The sequence below is a fragment of the Atractosteus spatula genome, chromosome 8 (genome assembly GCF_055471065.1).
Source record: "Atractosteus spatula isolate fAtrSpa1 chromosome 8, fAtrSpa1.hap1, whole genome shotgun sequence".
Taxonomy (NCBI): domain Eukaryota; kingdom Metazoa; phylum Chordata; class Actinopteri; order Semionotiformes; family Lepisosteidae; genus Atractosteus; species Atractosteus spatula.
Genome location: NC_142713.1, coordinates 10317320 through 10336528, shown reverse-complemented (window position 1 = coordinate 10336528; position 19209 = coordinate 10317320). Strand labels below are relative to the sequence as shown.

Sequence of the window (19209 nt, the reverse complement as noted above, 5' to 3'; positions counted from 1 at the left end):
GAAGACAACCAAAAACTCCTTAGTAAGGAGAAAAAAAACCTCTAGGTGTCTAAGATCAACTGGTTGCTCGACCCCTTTGGGCATGCTAACATTATATAATTAAAAAAAGGAAACAATGAGGCTATTAATCCATCCATCCATCCATCATATCTTCTGTATGTCAGTACTCCATGCAGATCTCTGTAGACCAGTAAATTCCTCCTTAACGATAGCTATATCCACGATGTTCCTCTTGGATCCATGGCAGTGATGCAGCATCCAACTCAGATGGTGCCCAGCCCTGGCACCATCTGGACATGTGGGGAGGAGAATAGGATAGTTTGGTCAGAACAGATGTATCTACCTGGTGGGCCAACATAGACACACAATGGCATGTACAGCAGCACCAGCAGCCATGGTTGCAGCAGGCTATAATGTAAGGTGTGCGTAGGCTAAGCTGAAGTAAAGGTCTTCAGTCTGGATTTGAATACTGAGATTGACTGGGCATCCTGAATGTGGGGTGGGAGACTGTTCCGTAAATTAGGGGCCCTGTAACTAAAGGCTTTACCGCCAACTGTTATTTTATTAATTCATGGAATATGAAGAAGACCTGCATTCTGTGATCTAAGCAGGCAACTTGGATGGTAAACATGAATAAGTTCCTTTAGATAGACAGGTGCCTGACCTCTGAGAGCCTTGTAAGTAGGTAGAAGGATTTTGAAGTCCGCCCCGTACCTGACAAGAAGCCAGTGATTTTACAATGTATTTATTGCTTTTAAAAATAATATTTATTTTATTTCAGTTACTCAATAAACTACTGTATTGCTACAATGTTTATTCATGAAGTTTAGACTGACCTTGCTGCAGGCCCAGTATGTTTGGCAGGGGGGGTATTGCAAACCCAGGCTATACATCTGTGATTTGATTATCTTTGTCATAGATTAAACAGTCTTCAAGCGTTAAGGCTTCTTTCTTTCTCCCATGTTACTAGGTGATATAGAAGCTGGACTGGAAGAGGAGACACGATCAGTCAGTGGTTTCCTGCATTTTGACTCCGTTTCCAAAGGTCAATGCAGTTCTTTAAATTGCTGTATCATATTTGCTGCATATGGCTTTTACAGACTTGCTTTCCCTAAAAAAGTGAAACTTCAGTCGTAAGGTTTGGTATAAAAGCTGCATTCAGTTAAGTAAACAAGTATCATTTATTGAAGACCTTGTTAAGTAATTTACCTATACGGGCAACACATCCATATGATTTTCATTCTGTTGGATGGGAGTACTTTGGAGCTGAAATTCGAACCTCTATCTGATACAAAGAGGCTTTACACTCTGATTATCATTTTCTGCCTCATAAGGGCATTAGGAATGTCTGAACTACCTGTAAGTTTATTCTCCAGTGTTTTTAAATGTTATTTTAAGGCCCGACTCTGAGACAGTATTACATTGGCTCATTTGGTACTGGCCTAGCCCTGCTTCTCATTAATGATTTCACTCTTGACTTCTGACAATAGCATCCAGTTTCATTACTGGATGTAATTCAGCTTTAACCAGTTGCAGTTATAGACACATCCTGATTATTTGCAGTTATTATCTGATACAAGTATTCTGTATTGTGTGCTATGAATTCTCAGTTGCAAAATGCTGATGTAGTTTTCTTCCTAATTTCAGTGTGATAACTGCAGTGTGTCCCCAGATACAGAGCCTCTGAACTACTTCTCATGATCCTACACTCCCACTGCTATATTGTTCTGTTGCCAACTCGGTGTTGGATGCGTCTCTCTGCGTCTCTGTCATTTCTGTGGAGATACTCTTGCCTTTTTTTTTTATTCCTCACCTTTGGTGTCTTCATCTTATTTATTCTTTGTCCTCTCTTGCTGCCAGTGATCAATGCACTGTGCCTCCCTGGCATTTCTCACTCTGCAATCCTGTCATTCCTAGTGCGCCGGAAGATCCTCAGTGTGCTAGATGCCATTGATTTCAGCCAGGAGGTGCCAGAGCTTCTCCAGCTGGACTTCTTTGACAGGACCCAGATAGAGCAGGTCATCTCCAACTGTGAGCATACCAACGAGCACGGCCAGAGTGTCTGCAACGTCAAGGTACACGTCTTCCCAGGGATCTGCCCTCTCGGTGATGCCAGTGTGATCTGCTGATCTGTGCCGGGTGACACCCACGTCTCAAGAACCCAAAACTAAAACAGAAATGACCCAGCGATTTCGAGATGTTGTGATTGGATGATGCTTAAAATGCTATCAAATATCACAGTGCTTTTTTTTTGCAGTTGTCAAAATACAACATACTGTATGTGTGCATGAACTATTTCTAAGAATTTTTTTTCCTAAATTAATTAGTTCAATATCATTGGCACTCTGTATCACTTAAGGATTTCTTGTTTTGTCTGATCTTTCATGCGGTCTCTTGCTTGATTTGCAGCTCCTGCACAGAGTTCTGTTGGCAGAGGTCAATGCTCTCCAGGGAATTGCAGCCATTGGCCAAAGGCCATTGCTTATGGAGGTGAGTTTCACTTTAATTGTTTGTAAGATCTGCAAGTTCAGCGAGATCAAACTGAGACAAGGTGTCATACTGATTGACATAAACAGAGTATTAGAACCCACACAGACTGTAGGATGAGTGCCCCCTACTGGTCCCACTAACACATCTTCCAGCAGCAACCTTAGTTTTTCCCAGGAGGTCTCCCATCCAGATACTGACCAGGCTCTCACCTGCTGAGCTTCAGTGGGTTGCCAGTTGTGAGTTGCAGAGTGATGGCTGCTGGCTATAACTGGGTATTATGTGCCACTGTCAGTGGTATCCTGGTTATAGTAAGCTAGTGACATGGCCCTTTACCAGGAGCTCTTAATCACTTGATTTAATCAGTTTTGAACTCAATTCATATGATGGGAAACCCTTACAAAGATAGAAAGACTGCCACACCACACACTTAGCTATTCAAAATGATCCGAGTTCTCGTAAAGTGCATAACAGCAGGAGTTCAAGGGAAATATTCTGTGGTTGTTTATAATTGTATGTTTTAAATTCATAGCATGGAAATTGCCTTAAAGCACATTAATATCACCCAGCCAAATGGAAGTTCGACTTTCAGAGTAGGATATATACAAGGTGGCAGAATCGACCCAGCTGTTGAACTGTTTCCAGGGAAAGGAAGGGCTATGAACTTCCCAGTTAGCGCATACTGTTACCCACCCCATCATTATAAAGCCCCAGCTACATCAGTAGAAAGCCCGGCCGATAGAACATTCTAGCTGTTCTTGCTAGAGTCTCCTCACAGCCCATATGACCAGGCAGCCTGACTCTTATTACAAACCCACCTGGACTCCAGACAGACTGCTTGTCTAGAGAGAGATGTAATTTAAAGGTCTTAACTACAAATTTTGAATTCCCTTGCTAGGCTGTGGCTCTCTAGGTCCAGGAGAGAGATTCACTTGTCTAAGGTATAAACAGCATGTATTTACATCATTGCTTTAGAAATGGGTTTTGAATTATATTCCCCATACTCTGGTGGTTTTGACAGTCTTTATGTGTTGAATTCTCATTCTTTGCTGTTAGTTTTAATATATTATACTTGTCTGAAAAGTTTAAAAAGTACACGCAGAAAAGGGAAAAAAAAGGTGTTGATGGAAACTGGACTGCACGTCAGTTGTTGGAAGTTACTATTCTGTTTCCTTGCTTGTGTGTCCATTTCATGCCAGGAGGTCAACTCGATTCTGCAGCATGTTGTGGAGAGAAATCGGGTGCGGCAGAGCCTCAGTGCCAAACGCCATGCCCTGCAGTCCTGGCGCAACCTGGTAGAGACCATCCTGACTGCCTGTCCCCCAGACATCATTCCCGCTGAGGACCGCCAGCTCATCATCCGTGACCTACTGCTGGACTTGCATGACAAGGCAAGGCTCCTGGTGCACTTTACTGAGCTCACAGTGCCAGAGTCTCTCCCAGCTACTGCACTGAGCTCACAGTACCGGAGTCTCTCCCAGCTACTGCACTGAGCTCACAGTACCGGAGTCTCTCCCAGTTACCCAGCTACTGCACTGAGCTCACAGTACAGGAGTCTCTCCCAGTTACCCAGTTACTGCACTGTGCTCACAGTACAGGAGTCTCTCCCAGTTACCCAGTTACGGCACTGAGATCACAATATTAGAGTCTCTTCCAGTTAACAGGTTACCGCACTGAGCTCACATTATAGAAGTCTCTCCCAGTTACCCAGTTACGGCACTGAGCTCACAGTATTGGATAAGAACAATTTGTGCAAATGATTTAAAGGTATCCGTCTCCAGCCATCTTTGTAAAATAATTTGCTTAGCTGCATTTATACTAACATCTAAGATCGTCATGCCTGAGGACCAATAATTATTTGAGTGTGGACGCTAAGAAGGAGCAAAAGGTGCTAAAACTGTAAATTATCTAAACCAGCTCCATCTGTCCAAAAGCTTGATGGTGTTAAAGCTTCAAATAGACCAAACCACTGTACAAAGGGATTTTATCTGCTTCTGCACGTAATGCAAGACTGATGCTCTGTCATGCTGCATGTGAATGCTGTGAATAACACACACTGATACCAAAAAACTTTTTCTATAGACAGAATCTGCTATATCTGTTTTGAATATTTACTGGTATTCAAAGTACTGCACTTTAACTTTTTTTATAGTTATTATTTGCAGCCCATGTTCCATATTTCTTCTTTAGTTTCATTGCCTGTGTTTATCACATGCCAGTTCTTAATGACCTAGAAAATAGGCAGATACCTCTTTCTGTTGCACCATTGTCAGATGTATCACTGGGACATAGTCTGTCCACACATCTGTTACACATACACGCACGCACGCACAACTCCTCCTGCACACTCAGATTTTCCGAAACTCTGTTGCACACAACGTTTTCGACCCGTCGAGTCTGCCTCGCCTGTCTGAGCTTGCTCTGCACAACGGCTTGTCTCGGCGTGACTGGGCCGTGTCTCCTCTGCGTCTCTGTGCCCAGGTGCTCTCCGAAGACGCGGCCGAGGAGCTGACGCCGGTGGTCGCCGGGGCGGTGTTCACCCTCACCGCCCACCTCAGCCAGTCGGTGCTCTCGGAGCAGCAGCAGGGGGCGCGGCCGGAGGGATCCGCCGCCTCGGGCTTCGCCTCCATAGCGAACTCTGCTCTGCACCTGATCCTCAGGAAGCTGCTGGACTTCATCCTCTGTACCGGTGAGCCATCCATCCTCTCAGATGGGGTTAGTGTAAGACACTGATCTGATCTGGACATAAGCAAGCGTTTTGTTATCTTCAGTTATAACCGCAGTAATAATATATGTAATGTCAATATATGATTTTAGTATAATAAGTACATGGCCAGCAGCCATATCACTCTGCAACTCACAAGTGGCAGCCCACTGAAGCTAAGCAGGTGTGAGCCTGGTCAGTCCCTGGATGGGAGACCTCCTGGGAAAAATTAAGGTTGCTGCAGGAAGATGTGTTAGTGGGGCCAGCAGGGGGTGCTCACCCTGCGGTCCATGTGGGTCCTAATGCGCCATCCTTCGGATGAGACGTAAAACCGAGGTCCTGACTCTCTGTGGTCATTAAAAATCCCCGGGTGTTTCTCAAAAAGAGTAGGGGTGTAACCCCGGCGTCCTGGCCAAATTTCCCATTGGCCTTTACCAATCATGGCCTCCTAATAACCCCCATCTATGAATTGGCTTCATTACTCTGCTCTCCTTCCCACTGATAGCTGATGTGTGGTGAGCGTTCTGGTGCACTATGGCTGCCGTCGCATCATCCATGTGGGGCTGCACATTGGTGGTGGTGGAGGGGAGTCCCCATCAGCTGTAAAGCACTTTGAGTGGAGTGTCCAGAAAATGCTATATAAGTGCAAGCAATTATTATTATTAATTATATAGCTTGAGTATAATTAATTTAGTTGTTTTTGATTCCACGCAACTTTACAGGGGTTATAAAGGTGAAATATGTTGAGATAAATATGCATCAAGAAAACACTTGTCTTCTTGCAGGCGGTGGTTTCCAGAGGTTACGGGCCCACCTGTATGGGTCTCTGCTCTACTACCTACAGATCGCACAGAAGCCGGAGGAGCCAGACACACTGCAGACAGGTACGCAGAGCATGGATTTCACTTTCTGCACCCCCTCGGTACGAGCTCTAGACAGGCTCTCAGTGGGTCTTCTCTCCCTCACAGGAGTTTGAGCTTTGAGATTTGTACATACAAGCCTAATTTCGTAGAATAGATAAAGTGTGGTTGAGTTAAGTTGAAGTCTCTGTGAAAAATATTTATAATTGTGCCTTTTAACACCTTTTTACTTTTCACTAATCCCTCTCGGGGCCAATGAATATTGCCATGTCAGACTTTGACTTTGAAATGGAAAGCTGTCTAAAATGCTATTTTATTTACTGTATAAATAAGAAATGTAAGTAAATGATGTTTTCAGCTGTCTCTCTTGACACCTCTAAGCTCATCTCCTTTGCACTGTCACTGCATCATGTCTTGTTACTGTGTCTGTGTATAGCTTAGTTGTATACTTGTTTTTTATACTTCAGATAGCTCTTTACATGCTTATACTGATCTGCACTGCAAAGAACCTGGACTATTCCCATGTCTATGGAGATATTATGTACAGTAAATAGGGCACTTATCAGGTGCTTATTATGTGCAGACATTGTGTTGTGACCAGCTATCAACATTAATTCACAAAGGAGTAATAGGAATAATGGGACACGAAAAGCATCCAAGCACCTCAGTTTTCAAGCACTTCAGGGACGAGTGAGCAGGACGTTCCTTTATTGGGATCTTCCTGCTCTTGTGCCTGAGTGTGGCAGCGCGCGACTGTCCCCGTCTCCTTGCAGCCGGGACGTCCATGTGGGAGCGTTTGACAGCCCCCGAGGACGGCTTCAGCAAGCTGCAGAGGGAGAACCTGTCCATCATCCAGAGCTACGGCACAGCGCTCATGGAGGTGGTGTGCAGGGACGCCTGCGATGGCCATGAGATCGGACGGGTAGGCAGGCTCGTCGTGGTCTTACAGAGGTCCTCCTCTGCTAGGAGCTCAAGGGTCTCGTTATTTTTTTTTATTTGTATGCCTTGTGTTTTAAACTGGAATCACCCATGGTGTGTGCACAGGTCTGGAAAAGTATGGGATTAAAAATTACTGATTTCCAGACCTGGAGAAGTTTGGGGAAAATGAGACATATGTTTGGAAAAAGAATGGAAATCCTAGTATCAAAATAACTGCTGGCCATGTGAAGTTCACTACGCAACACTATATTTGGTGTTAAACACAAACACACCGGAGCAAACCTCCTCCGTGTTTCCAAAATCGCACTCCTGAAGAATGGCAAGCTCTTATTCATGTGCATTTGAGTTGGCTGTGTGTCAGAAAGTGGCTCAGCTGATCAAACTGAAATCTACCGTGTTGAAATAATGTAAGGAGGTAGGTTAAATTTAAATTTGCAGTTTCATTAATTAAACCTTGGACGTATGTGCACGATCATGCCTATGTGAAGACAATTGGTCCCTGCAGCGCTTCATAAATATAGTGTGGGATTAGAATGTAGCAATGGAACATTCTCACGATGGAGCAACAATTCTGTCTAGTCTTCAGCTTTTTCTTGTCTTCGGTGTTTTGTGTTTAGTTAATATGGACATGATTTGCACTTAGTTAATATGGACATGATTTGCACTTAACTAACTAATTTTCTTAAATTCTGTCTCTTTTCTTAAATTCGTTCGACAATTCATTGCAGGGAATCAGATGAAAATAAAAACAGAATTCAAAACCTGGTGCCTCGCCACCAGCACCGTGTGTTAGCAAACATGTCAGGGGTCACGGTGTCTCCAAGAACCGACAGACTTCCTGACAGACTAGTGCCATCCTATCTTAACTGCTTATTGTGTATTGTTTCTGTTGGGCAGGCACCAGGCACCATTGGGTAATGACATGACCCAGACCCAAGCCCATGATAATAGAGCTCAACCGTGCACTTGAGAGAGCACCATTATCAGTTGAACCACTCAGGAATCTCTGAGCTTCAGCTTTTTAATTGTCTCTTTTTTTCCTTTTAGCGAGCATGTAATCAGGTTTCAGAAACAAAGGGGTGTGCTATATTTGTGTCAGACGTCTTTTTGTAATCTTTCTTTTTTACCTTCTTTACCATCCTCATCCTACTAAGTCCTGAAGCTTAGACGCTGTAAATGCAGCACACTGAGCTTTGAAATATTGATTTGCATTTGTGCAGCAGGGGTGTGTCCTGGAGTCCGCAGCTTGTTCGACATTGCTTCCGATGTGAGGTTCTCATTAAAAAGAGGACAAGTGCCTGTGCCCCTGCTGATTGGGTGTTCCCACTCTCTGACAGATGCTGGCGCTGGCCGTGCTGGACCGGATCATCTCCATCGACAAACAGTACCAGTGGCTGATGTACATGTCCAACAGCGGGTACCTGCGAGTGCTGGTGGAGAGCCTGCAGCAGGACGACCTGGCCCTGCAGAGCGTTCTGACCCCGCAACCCCCACTGCTGAAACCCCTCTACATCTACGAGTCCAAGATGGTGAGAGCTTCTGCGGCCGGCCCCTGTCCCCCATCCTGTGTAGTCTTTCTTCCTTCCCTGGAAATCCCAGCTCCCGCCAAGGAGAGGAGAGCAAACTCGGCCCGTCTCCGTTTTGTTTTTGTGATTTGCACCTCAGATATCATTGATGTTCTTTTCATTTTTATCTCTGAAACATTACAGGATTTAAGTAAAAGAAGTTAAGGTTTATGGCAGGTCACCTTATACTATGAGGCAGTGAAAATATTTTCATTAAAGTGAGAAAACAAAAAATTAAAAACACTTGAAATCAACTAGTTCATAATACACATCACTACTGTGCCAAAAAAAAAATAAAGCAATTCCCCTGAAATATCTGTTTGATAAGGACAATATTGCGAAAGTAAAGAATATTTTGCCTTTGGCTCCTTTAAATGTCTCTTAATATGTTTAATATTAAGATGTAATCTAAAACAGTCTGGTATTGAGAGCAGGACACAACCAGCTTTCTGCGACTGTCCTGTCACTTTTCCAAATCCTCTAGAAGAAGGCAGCTAACGCCTTACTTATTTTTGCAGGCTGATTCTGCAAGACCATTTGCCGTTTACCCTCACTATAACACTTCACACTTAATACTGAATTTCATTTCCAGATTCAATCTTCTTCTCTCTGAACCTACAAGGCTAATACTCTAACCCTAACTCTTCTAACAGGGATCAAAAAGGAAAAGTAACCCAAGCTGCTTGGGAGAGTAAATTACCATGGAGGGGTCTGTGTGTGTGTGTGTGGGGGGGGTAAATATACTTGCATCAACAGTGTGTCAGAATGTGTGGGAGTCACGCGGGCCGTATCCCTGCCTGTCGCCCTGCCAGGCTCTCTTCACCCGGGTGGCGAAAACAGGCCAGGGGGCGGTGGAGCTGCTGCGCTGCGGGCTGGTGGCTCGGCTGATGGAGTGCCAGGTGTACGACATGCTCCCCGAGACCGACGTGCACAGGTGAGCGCCCCGGGGTAGCAGCGGTTGCCTCTGCGGCGATGCCGCGTGTTCCTGCTTTTGAGACACGGGCGGGGGCTCTTGCCGTGGGTTAAGAGGTGTTTTTGTTTTTTTTTGCTCCACAGGGCCTTTGGCCAGAGGGACCCCTCCTTCATCCCGAGGCCCCTCGATCGCTACAGACAGATCCTCTTGCCAGCACTGCGGCTCTTCCAGGTCATCCTCACCTCCAGCACCGCACACCACCAGCAGGGGGCAGCACAGGTAAGGTCGCATATTGCCGGAACACTTGGACGGTCATGGTTAGGCGACCGTATGATTTGTGTTTGAGGGCAGTGAGATATAATGAATTAGCCTGTGGTCTCGTAACAGGTGGGTTGTCGCTCCAAAATCCTGCACTTGTAGCTAGAGTGAGGTATTTCACCCTAATTGCTGTAGTCTGCCCAGCTATATAAATGGGGTTTTATCTGTGATGGCTGCCATCTGGGCGGTGGGGGAAGTCACGTGCTCTCCTGTCTGCTCAATGCCACGGAAACCAGGACCTTTTTATTATTTGTGTTTGGCATTGTACCAATTATTTTTAACTGAAATGATTTAGATTTTCCCACAGACCAAATAATTATGTTTTGTAGAACAGGCCGCTTCACCATTTTAACGATTGTTTTGATTGATTGAAAAAACAAAGTAAGGAAGCGTTTTATTACCGAATAGTAAGCACAGTGGGGTCAGCTCTTTACCGAGCTCTTTACAGCTCTTTGCTCTTGTGATGCTCTAAGGAGATGCCTCAGGTGTTTACAGAAAAATAGAAGTAATATTTTTCTTATATTAACTGCCTTATAAACAGAATTTGTATACAGTAATTAGAAATGTTTTATATCATCGTTATATTCCAGTAGTCTGTGTCAACCACAATCTCAAAGTCTCAAACTCTGTTTGCTAAGTCTACCGCAGCAGAACAGTCTTCCCATCGGACAGATTTATGTGCTTCCTTTATTGTGGGAAATTTGCTTTGCAGGAAGGCAAAAGTCATAACACGATACTTAAATACATCAAATACAACACGAACCCATTAATGAACAAGAAACACGCAAGCATAAGAAAAACAATTTTAGATTAACAATTTTAGCAGTTTAGGTAATCCTCACAATTTAGAAAAAAAACAATCAGGTTATTAGAGTCTAAAATAGATTTGCCATACCACATGTGTGGTGAAACATAAATTAAAATATTTAGTGGTTTTGCTTTGTCTTAAAAAAGACTCCTTGAGGACATCTTTAAAAGCTGGGCACAGACAGGAGTTAGAGGTTTAATTGAACAAACAGCTAATTTCCTTTTTGAAAGAGAGAAACAGGACAGCCAGTTGTTTCATGGGTTTGCATTCAGAACCTATAAACTAAAGTTCTTTCTGGCAGGCATTTCAGGAAGTTTTGCTCATTCCATGTACTCATTTACTGTTTTTCTCAGTGATGCGAATCCCTGGTGAAATAAAACCCACATTGATTTTAACACAATATGTATATTTAAACAAGCAGTTTTAAAAGGTGGCAAACATGTTTTCAAATTAACTTATTAAAATACTCCTAATTTTGTCATATTTGTAACCATAGCAATAATAAAATCCAGAAAAAAGGTTCTCTTAAGGTTTTCCAAGGTCTGACTTTCCACCAGGTCTGTAAGTTTTTGCATCATTAGTTTCTTTATCAAAGAGTTTTTAAAACAGGACAAAGTTTGCAGAACTCTGAAAACAAATCCATAAAACCTTTTCCAGCCAGCCGGGATTGCTTGATATTTTACTGTGGATTTAAGCAGTGCCAACCAACAACAAAGGTGTTGTTTTTAGATGTGTGTTTAGGCCAACAACAGGAAACATTTGGAAATCTGTTGAATGTTGCCTGTTGTTTCCCAAGAAAATGACCAGATGAAATTGTAGTCTGGCGTTTCTTTTTTTTTATCTAGAAGGGAGTTTCTTTTTAGTTTTCTCATACAGTATGTACAGTTTTTGTATACATTTATAGTACAGGATAGGATTATGGTAATTCAAGATATTAAATATAAGTAAAGAAACAGTAAATAAAAATAAATAAGATGCCTATATAGGCTCACTAGCTCTTACAGGTGAGCTTGACGTATTTTTCAGAGAGTGAAGCATTTTTTCAGTATTTTTCAATACTTATCCGGAGCCAAATATGTAAAGCTGCGACCTCTGCGAAGTTGCATGTCGACTATTTTGTTAAGCTGTATTTCTTTTTCGAATTTTTTCCTCAGTCATTCTGGATAAAGACTCCAATTATAATAAATCCAAGGGCTGTACAGGGCGTTTTCAGTCTGTGCCCTCTCTCTCTCTCCCTCCTCCTCAGGTGCTGCAGTGGCTGATTGTCCACTCTGACACCATCCACTCCATTCTGCGCTGCCAGGACATGAGCATGGGCTCCCTGCAGGAGCTCTCCCTGCTCACAGGCATCATCAGCAAGTCTGCGCTGCCAGGTACCCTGGGCACTAAAGGCATAAACCCAGTTTGAGAGCTTGCTGCTCGGTAGTTAAATACAGAATGTACTGGCAGCTCAGCAGCCGAAGTTAAAAGAGGTGGTTTTCTGAAACACTGCACTGTAATTGTTTGAGAAGTGCTGAGCTGTTCTTCTGCCTGTTATTTATAGAAACGGGTACAGTGGCGAGAATTTTATTTGGGTATGACATGATAAAAATGGATTAGAGTGCAGCATCAGTCACACCACATGTAGGAATCCAACGCAGAGTGAACTCAGTTGGGCAGAGCGGTCATTCAAAACGCCTGCTGATACTGCACATGGTTGACGCGCTGTCTGCATTGCATGACATCAGACTAGAACAGAAAGAAGGCCAACCCCCTGCATGTTGGTAAGCGAGCACCGTTGTGCTTTTCAGGAGTCGTGGAGCTGGGCCAGGATGTGAACAGTGCCACCCTGCTGGAGCTCGAGGGTCACATCGGCAGATTCCAGGTAGGTCTTCAGTCTGCCTTCACTCTCAAGAGCTTGATCTGTGTGGAGCAAATATGTTACACTCACAAATACGTACGTTGGAAGCTACTCTTTCTTAGGAGCGTGAAAACGTACATTATACTGTTCATGGGTTTTATAAAGAAAATCATTTTGCTTAATGAAAGAACATTTTATTCCACTATAATTAGGACACATAATTACCAAATAAAGCGTACTTTAAAAATGTTCTGTAAATAATAACTGAAATGTTGGAGAGTGGGAACTGAGGTAGAGATGATGTGCAGAGAATGTTGCCTGTGCACAAGAACAAAGAGAGACCGAGCTAAAACAGGCAGAGGGTGGGAGTGACCACATTACATTTACTACACGCTCTTCATCAGCACTAGAAACTTACCACAATGCTTTGTATCCCAGTGAGAGACTGTCATGTTGAGATGTCTCTACTGGAGATGTTGGGTTATCCTCATTGCCCAATTCACGGGCTAAATCCCCTATAAATGTGATGAAACAGACTATTATTTTCCTGGACTAGCATGGTTTCAACCAACACAAATTCAGTTTAACACAATTTTAAAAATAGGACTAATCCTCTACTAACACTCTCAGTTTAACACATTTTTAATACATGAGGTTTTTCCCCCAGTCACGATATACTCTAGAAAGGGTGAGGCAACTCTAGTGCACAGGCTGTGAACCTGTTGTGAGTGGCAGGAGTCAAAATCATGGTGTAGGTGCTAGAGGTAGTAAAGAACTAGAAAAGCGACGAGCTTAGAGTAAAAACGTGATGCTGTCAGGTGGCACAAGAGAAATGTGTGAATGTGCTATTGGCTTGTTTGGTCCACCCATAACTGCATTTTGTTCTTACGTTATGACTAAAATGTTCCTTTTTTTCCTGAAATTGTTAGTTTTGTGTACAGGATTGTTAAAACTTGGAAATGTTTAGCTGTGAAACATGGTTGCCCTTAGTCTTTTTCTCTTCCTCACAACTGTATATTACCTGTCTCTTGCAGCTCACAAGCCCACCCGTGTTAACTTTACTGCTGTAACTGATGAAGTTCTTTTTTCAAGCATAACATTAGCATTAAAAATCAAACCGCAAGCAGTTACTGTATGAAGACAATTTTAAATGTGACGATTTTGTATTGCGTCTAGAATGCACTGCCTCCACACACATTTACATTATTACCAATGGTAAATTCATGTCTGACTAATATGATTTCTACAGAAGCTTGTTAGCGCCACAGAGGAAAAAAAAATGCATTTATATGAGATAGGATTGCATTTTAAAATTGTGTTTTAACAAGTTTCTCGTTTCATTTAACAGCATCGTGTTTTTTTCCAAAAAGAGGAGTTTGACAGTATTCTACGGTTGTTAAAGTCAACGCTCCTTTGCATGAGACAATATTATTTCACATGTAATGCAAGATATTAATAGGCAAGATTGTTCACAAATTAACTTGCATTTAAACGCAATAATTTTCTCATTTAAGTGCGATAGTTTTCTCTATAAAGGAAATACGATATACGATATAAATACGTTATTTTCTTGTTAAAACGCAAAACAGTCTCTTGTAAATGCAATATTGTTTTTTCTCCGTGGCGCTAAAAAAAAATTTCCTTAGGATTCACTGTACTGGGGACATTCCTTACAGCTCATCTACTGTTAGTCAGGTAATACCTGTAGGTTGAAAACTTGGAGTGCTGGCCACTTTGTGCTGGCTTGGCTAGACTAGTTTGAAAATTGCCACCCCCTGCTGTTGTCCTGTCAGTGAACACATTTTGTGCAGGTCCTTTGGCTCGCTGTTCTACCTCGTGTTGCTCTTGTTTGTGCAGCGGCTGTGTTTGTCTCTGCTGAGCCGGTTTGCGGGGTTGGAACGACAGAGCTTGCTGAAGGCGGAAGGGGACAGTGTCATGCAGGGGGAAACAGTAGACCACCGGGAGGAAATGGAACTTGCCATCCAGCAGGTGAACTGCGAAGACAGGGACACCTCGCACCTACACACACACACACACACACCCACACCTGCGTCCACCTCTACACACACACCCACACCTGCGTCCACCTCTACACCCACACCCACACACACACACCTGCGTCCACCTCTACACCCACACCCACACACACACACCTGCGTCCACCTCTACACCCACACCCACACACACACCTGCGTCCACCTCTACACCCACACCCACACACACACACCTGCGTCCACCTCTACACCCACACCCACACACACACCTGCGTCCACCTCTACACCCACACCCACACACACACACACCTGCGTCCACCTCTACACCCACACCCACACACACACACACCTGCGTCCACCTCTACACCCACACCCACACAAATGTTTTTAAAATATATTACAATATGTGGATCAAAAATCAAGCCCAGATCAGATATCACCCCCAAGTTCTTCAATTAAGAAATTCAGGTACTTTGCCATCCACAGATAGGGTTACTGCATTGGCTTTACATAGTTGATGGGAGGTTTATCGCTTATCGCAGTTTAAATGAAAGACATTTTGAGTCATCCAGATTTTAATGTTAGAGATGAAATTAGACAGTACAGAGACAGCCACTTCAATGTCCTGTTTAGTATGGACGTAGATTTGAGTATCATCCGCATAGAAATGATCATTTGCGGTCTTGAACGTTGGCCAGGTGGGAACATGTAAATGCTAAACAGCAGGGGCATCAATCAGATTAGTGTTAGAGGTCACAGTAGCATATCAATAAATTTGAAACTCATACAATTATAAATACTGTACATGCAGTAGTTTTTGACAAATGTTTTATTTATTTAAATTGAAAGTTAGACATGTTTACTTTTTGGTTGATCTTTTCTTTAAAAAAATACTGAAGTTATGCTAAATTAGCTTTTAGTTAATATAGAATACATTTAATACATTTACAAATTTTTGTCCCACCTAAATGGAACATTCAGGCCCAACAGGCCTTTTTAAAAAAAAGATAATTAGGCGTTAACGTTTGCTTCCTGATTTTGCTTCAGTGACACTCGGTTCTCTTTTGCCGTAGATATGCGCCAATGTGATGGAGTACTGCCAGACACTGCTGCTGCAGAGCTCCCTGGAGGCCCAGTTCAGCATCTGTCTCTTCAGCCCCTCAGTCATGGAGCCCACAGGCCGAGACGGCTCCAGGCCAGGTTTGCCTCAAAATCTCAGGATAGGAAACGCATGCTCTACTCACAGAGTCACACTACTCGTCATAATAAAACCTCCCAAACCTAGCAGCAGCTTTACTGAGTCCAGTACACATAAAATGATGTATACCTCAACACAGGACATTTTACTACTGGTTCTGGATTTCTACCTGTCTCTGCTACATTGTGTTTGTTTTTACAACATAGCTCTCAGTTCATTAAACCTCATACTTTCCTTCATTAGACCCGATTTTCACCTCTTGAAGCTTTAAAGGTTTTAAATTTGCTGTAACATTACACGCACCGGGTATGTCTACGCAACCTGAAAATATCTAAATGGCTCTAAGCAGAGTTTCCTGAGTTGCGGGACTGGTGAAGGCAAGTCTTTGACATTCTGTTAGAGCCCTTCAATCCAGACATCACCGTTCTTAAGTGCTGGATGTAACTGGAACCACACTTGGAAAAGTGGAAGGTATCAGGAAGAAAGGAACACACTAATGAGTTGAGGAAGTGAGAGGTTATTGAAAGTGTTGACAGTTTTTTCAGCCAGGACTAAATCTGTTGCACAGAAACCATGTATAAAGAAAAATGAGTAAAATAAATGGAGACTCCTAGGTGGCTTAATTACTAAAGGCTGTAACCTGTGCCCATTGTTTCCTGGACAAGATCCTTGGAGTTTAGTTTGGCTTGAGTTGGCTGAGGATCTTGTTCCTTGGTTGCCCCTGGGGTGTGCTAGTTGCTTGTAATCCGTTAATGCTGACTGACTTTTCATGTTCTTCTGCTTATTCAAATGGCAGTGCATGTTAGGAGAGGAATGTGCACAAGATCATCAGCCTTCCCTTGTTGGCGCTAGAATCATAGTAGCATATAAGCACCGATTAAGAAGTAGACTGTGGGGATGTAAAAAAAAGACATCAATTCGAAATTTAAACATAAGGTCCAATCAAATAATTACTTCATTTCAGGTTTAACTTAGAGATGTGTTGTAAGGACAATAAGCAGATGACACGAGCCTTCGAGACAAAGAAACCTGTTTCAACTTGTTTGCCTTTGTAGGACAATTCATTACCCCGAACAAAATAATGTGCAGTATTGTGAAATGAAGTAAACAAGACATTTGTTTGCACCAATGCACTTATTTGCTGATTTTGCTACAAGCAGTATTTTCATTTCTTAATGTGTTTAGCAATAATAAAATAAATCAATTCAGTGAGTTGGATCCAAATGTGAGTGAACTAAAATTCACTGATTTTTGCCTCGTTCTGTTGATAAGCTGTAGTTTGACCACAGGGTGTTGAATTATTTAAAAGGTTGTTAACTCTCCGAGTCTTTTTCGGAGCAATCATCCCCACTCCCTCTTCTCTCTGCAGACCTCCCCGTGTCGGGGGCTCCCTACTCCCGAGTCCCCAGCCTGGGTCTCATCATCTTCCTGCTCAAGCAGACCGCCAACGACTTCTTCCGTTTCTACGAGAGCCACAGGCAGAGCGTCAGCAAGCTGCAGGGTGTGGAGCACCTTCCCCCGGAGGAAGTCAAAGAGGTACAGCTTATCACTCGCCCGCACCGCATCACGCCAGCCGTCTGCTGATGGGGACATGGCCCTCCAGAGGCTCTAAACAGTCACATCTGTTAGTGAATGTTTTGTTATCTCTAAAAGCAATAATAATTACACTTGTATAGCTAGCTATTATTATTACTTTTACAGTGTATGCCTGTAAAAGTAATAAGAATTGCTTACACTTATATTACATTCAACTCAAAGTGCTATACAGGTAATGGGGACTCCCCTCCACCACCACCAATGTGCAATGTACCTTGATTGGTAAAGACCAGGGGGGAATTCGGCCGGGACACCGGGGTTAACATCTCTACTCTTTTTGAGAAACGTCCTGGGATTTTTAATGACCGCAAGAGAGTCAGGAACTCGGTTTTGTGTCTCATCTGATAGCTCCATTTTTACAGTATAGTGTCCCCATCAGTATACTGGGGCATAATGACCCACATAGACCACAGGGTGCCTGGTCTCTACCGATCCCACTAACACCTCTTCCAGCAGCAACTTTAGCTTTTCCAAGGAGGTCTCTTATCCAGGTACTGACCAGGCTCACGCCTGCTGAGCTTCAGTGGGTTGCCAGCTGCAGGGTGATATAGCTGCTGCCAAGTACAACTTGTGCCCCTCAATGAATCAGAGGATATAAGTAGAACTACATGGAAATGCATTTAAAACAGAATAGGAGCCACTTCTTTCCCCTAAAGGTTATGTGAGCTTAGAACAAGCTACCTAGCCTTGTAGTTAAAACCGACACCTGGGCTTCTTTCAAGAAGCAGCTCAGTGAGAGCCTTGATGATTCAAGGGAGTTAATTAATAACTCCCAAATGGGATAGATGGGTTGAATGGCATCCTCTCATTTGTGACCTTCCTTATGTTCTCAAAGTATATTATTTTGAAAGTTAATTCATTCCCACCATCCTTGGTCAATTCAGCAAATTGATAGTATTGAACATCATTTTGAAGAAGCAAAAACAAAATTGTTCAGAGCCATAGCAGGAAAACTGGGCTTACCACAACCAGCAGTTATGGAATACAATGAAGAAGAAACTCTTATATAGTATAATTGCCATTCAGTCAAGACTGAGTCAGCCAAGCAAAACAAAAAGCAGTGATGTATACGAGAAAAATGATCAGAGATAAACTTTAAAACAACAGTCAGTGAATTCCCAACAGCCTCCAGACCTCAGTGGTAAAGGTATTGAAATTCACAATTTCCAGAACATAGACTGCCAAATTACAACAGCTGCACTGCACAATGTGTAGCACCATCAGTAGCACCAAGAACAAAAAAGCCAAATTAGGATTTGCTTTGCTGTGCAGCAAAAATGAGCCAGGAGAGTTGTGGAAGTGATGGAATGCTTAAAAGGTGGAGAAAAAAGGAACTGCAGACTTCACTGCAGAACATCAGCTCACCCATGAAGCATTGTGGAGGTAATTTCAGGGCCTGGACATGCATAGCTGACTGTGGAACTCAATTGCTCATCTTTGGTGATTACTTATGACAGCCACAGCGTAATAGGTTCTGAAGTCGACATCTAGCCCAACCAAAGAGTTCCAACAGGAGAAACAAAGTGAAAAATCTGAGACTGGCCAAGTCAAGCTCCAGATTTACAATCCAATGCATGCATGCACATGCTGAAGAAAGTCGAAACCCTCTTATTGTGTGCAAAGAGTTGCAGAGTTCAGTGGGTCACAGACATCATACAGTTATTGCCTCAATTCTGGTTGGATATGCAACCAGAAAACTGTCTCTCCGAAAGTCAGTTTCCAAAACGTACGGTCACTTGAAATCACTGGGCTGAGCGCATAGCATGTATTTATTCTCATAAAAACAAAAATATGTATGGAATTTACCCAAATAAATTGTGTATTGTATTGTACTTGATTATATTAATCTCCATATCACAAATACAAATTGCTTGACTTTTCAGCAAAAATAAGGTTGGAATAAGCTTGGAGATTGCTATCTCAGTACTTCAGGAGAGCACTGTATCTGTTGGTCCATTGGGTGGCAGGCTAGTGTTTCATTTTGATT

The 19209-nt window shown here is 43.0% G+C and overlaps 1 protein-coding gene across 1 annotated transcript in view; it reads left to right on the top strand.

Moving 5' to 3' along the window:
- The window catches only part of nup205 (nucleoporin 205), a 63360-nt gene that overhangs the window by 40409 nt on the left and 3742 nt on the right, over positions 1–19209 (top strand). The window contains exons 25-39 of the mRNA XM_088924098.1: positions 971–1045; positions 1918–2075; positions 2410–2490; positions 3687–3878; positions 4969–5176; positions 5977–6075; positions 6825–6973; positions 8328–8519; positions 9368–9489; positions 9612–9747; positions 11841–11967; positions 12385–12458; positions 14292–14423; positions 15502–15628; positions 16996–17162. Coding sequence (XP_088780224.1) covers positions 971–1045; positions 1918–2075; positions 2410–2490; positions 3687–3878; positions 4969–5176; positions 5977–6075; positions 6825–6973; positions 8328–8519; positions 9368–9489; positions 9612–9747; positions 11841–11967; positions 12385–12458; positions 14292–14423; positions 15502–15628; positions 16996–17162 — 2039 coding nt within the window. The remainder of the gene's footprint in view (positions 1–970; positions 1046–1917; positions 2076–2409; positions 2491–3686; positions 3879–4968; positions 5177–5976; positions 6076–6824; positions 6974–8327; positions 8520–9367; positions 9490–9611; positions 9748–11840; positions 11968–12384; positions 12459–14291; positions 14424–15501; positions 15629–16995; positions 17163–19209) is intronic.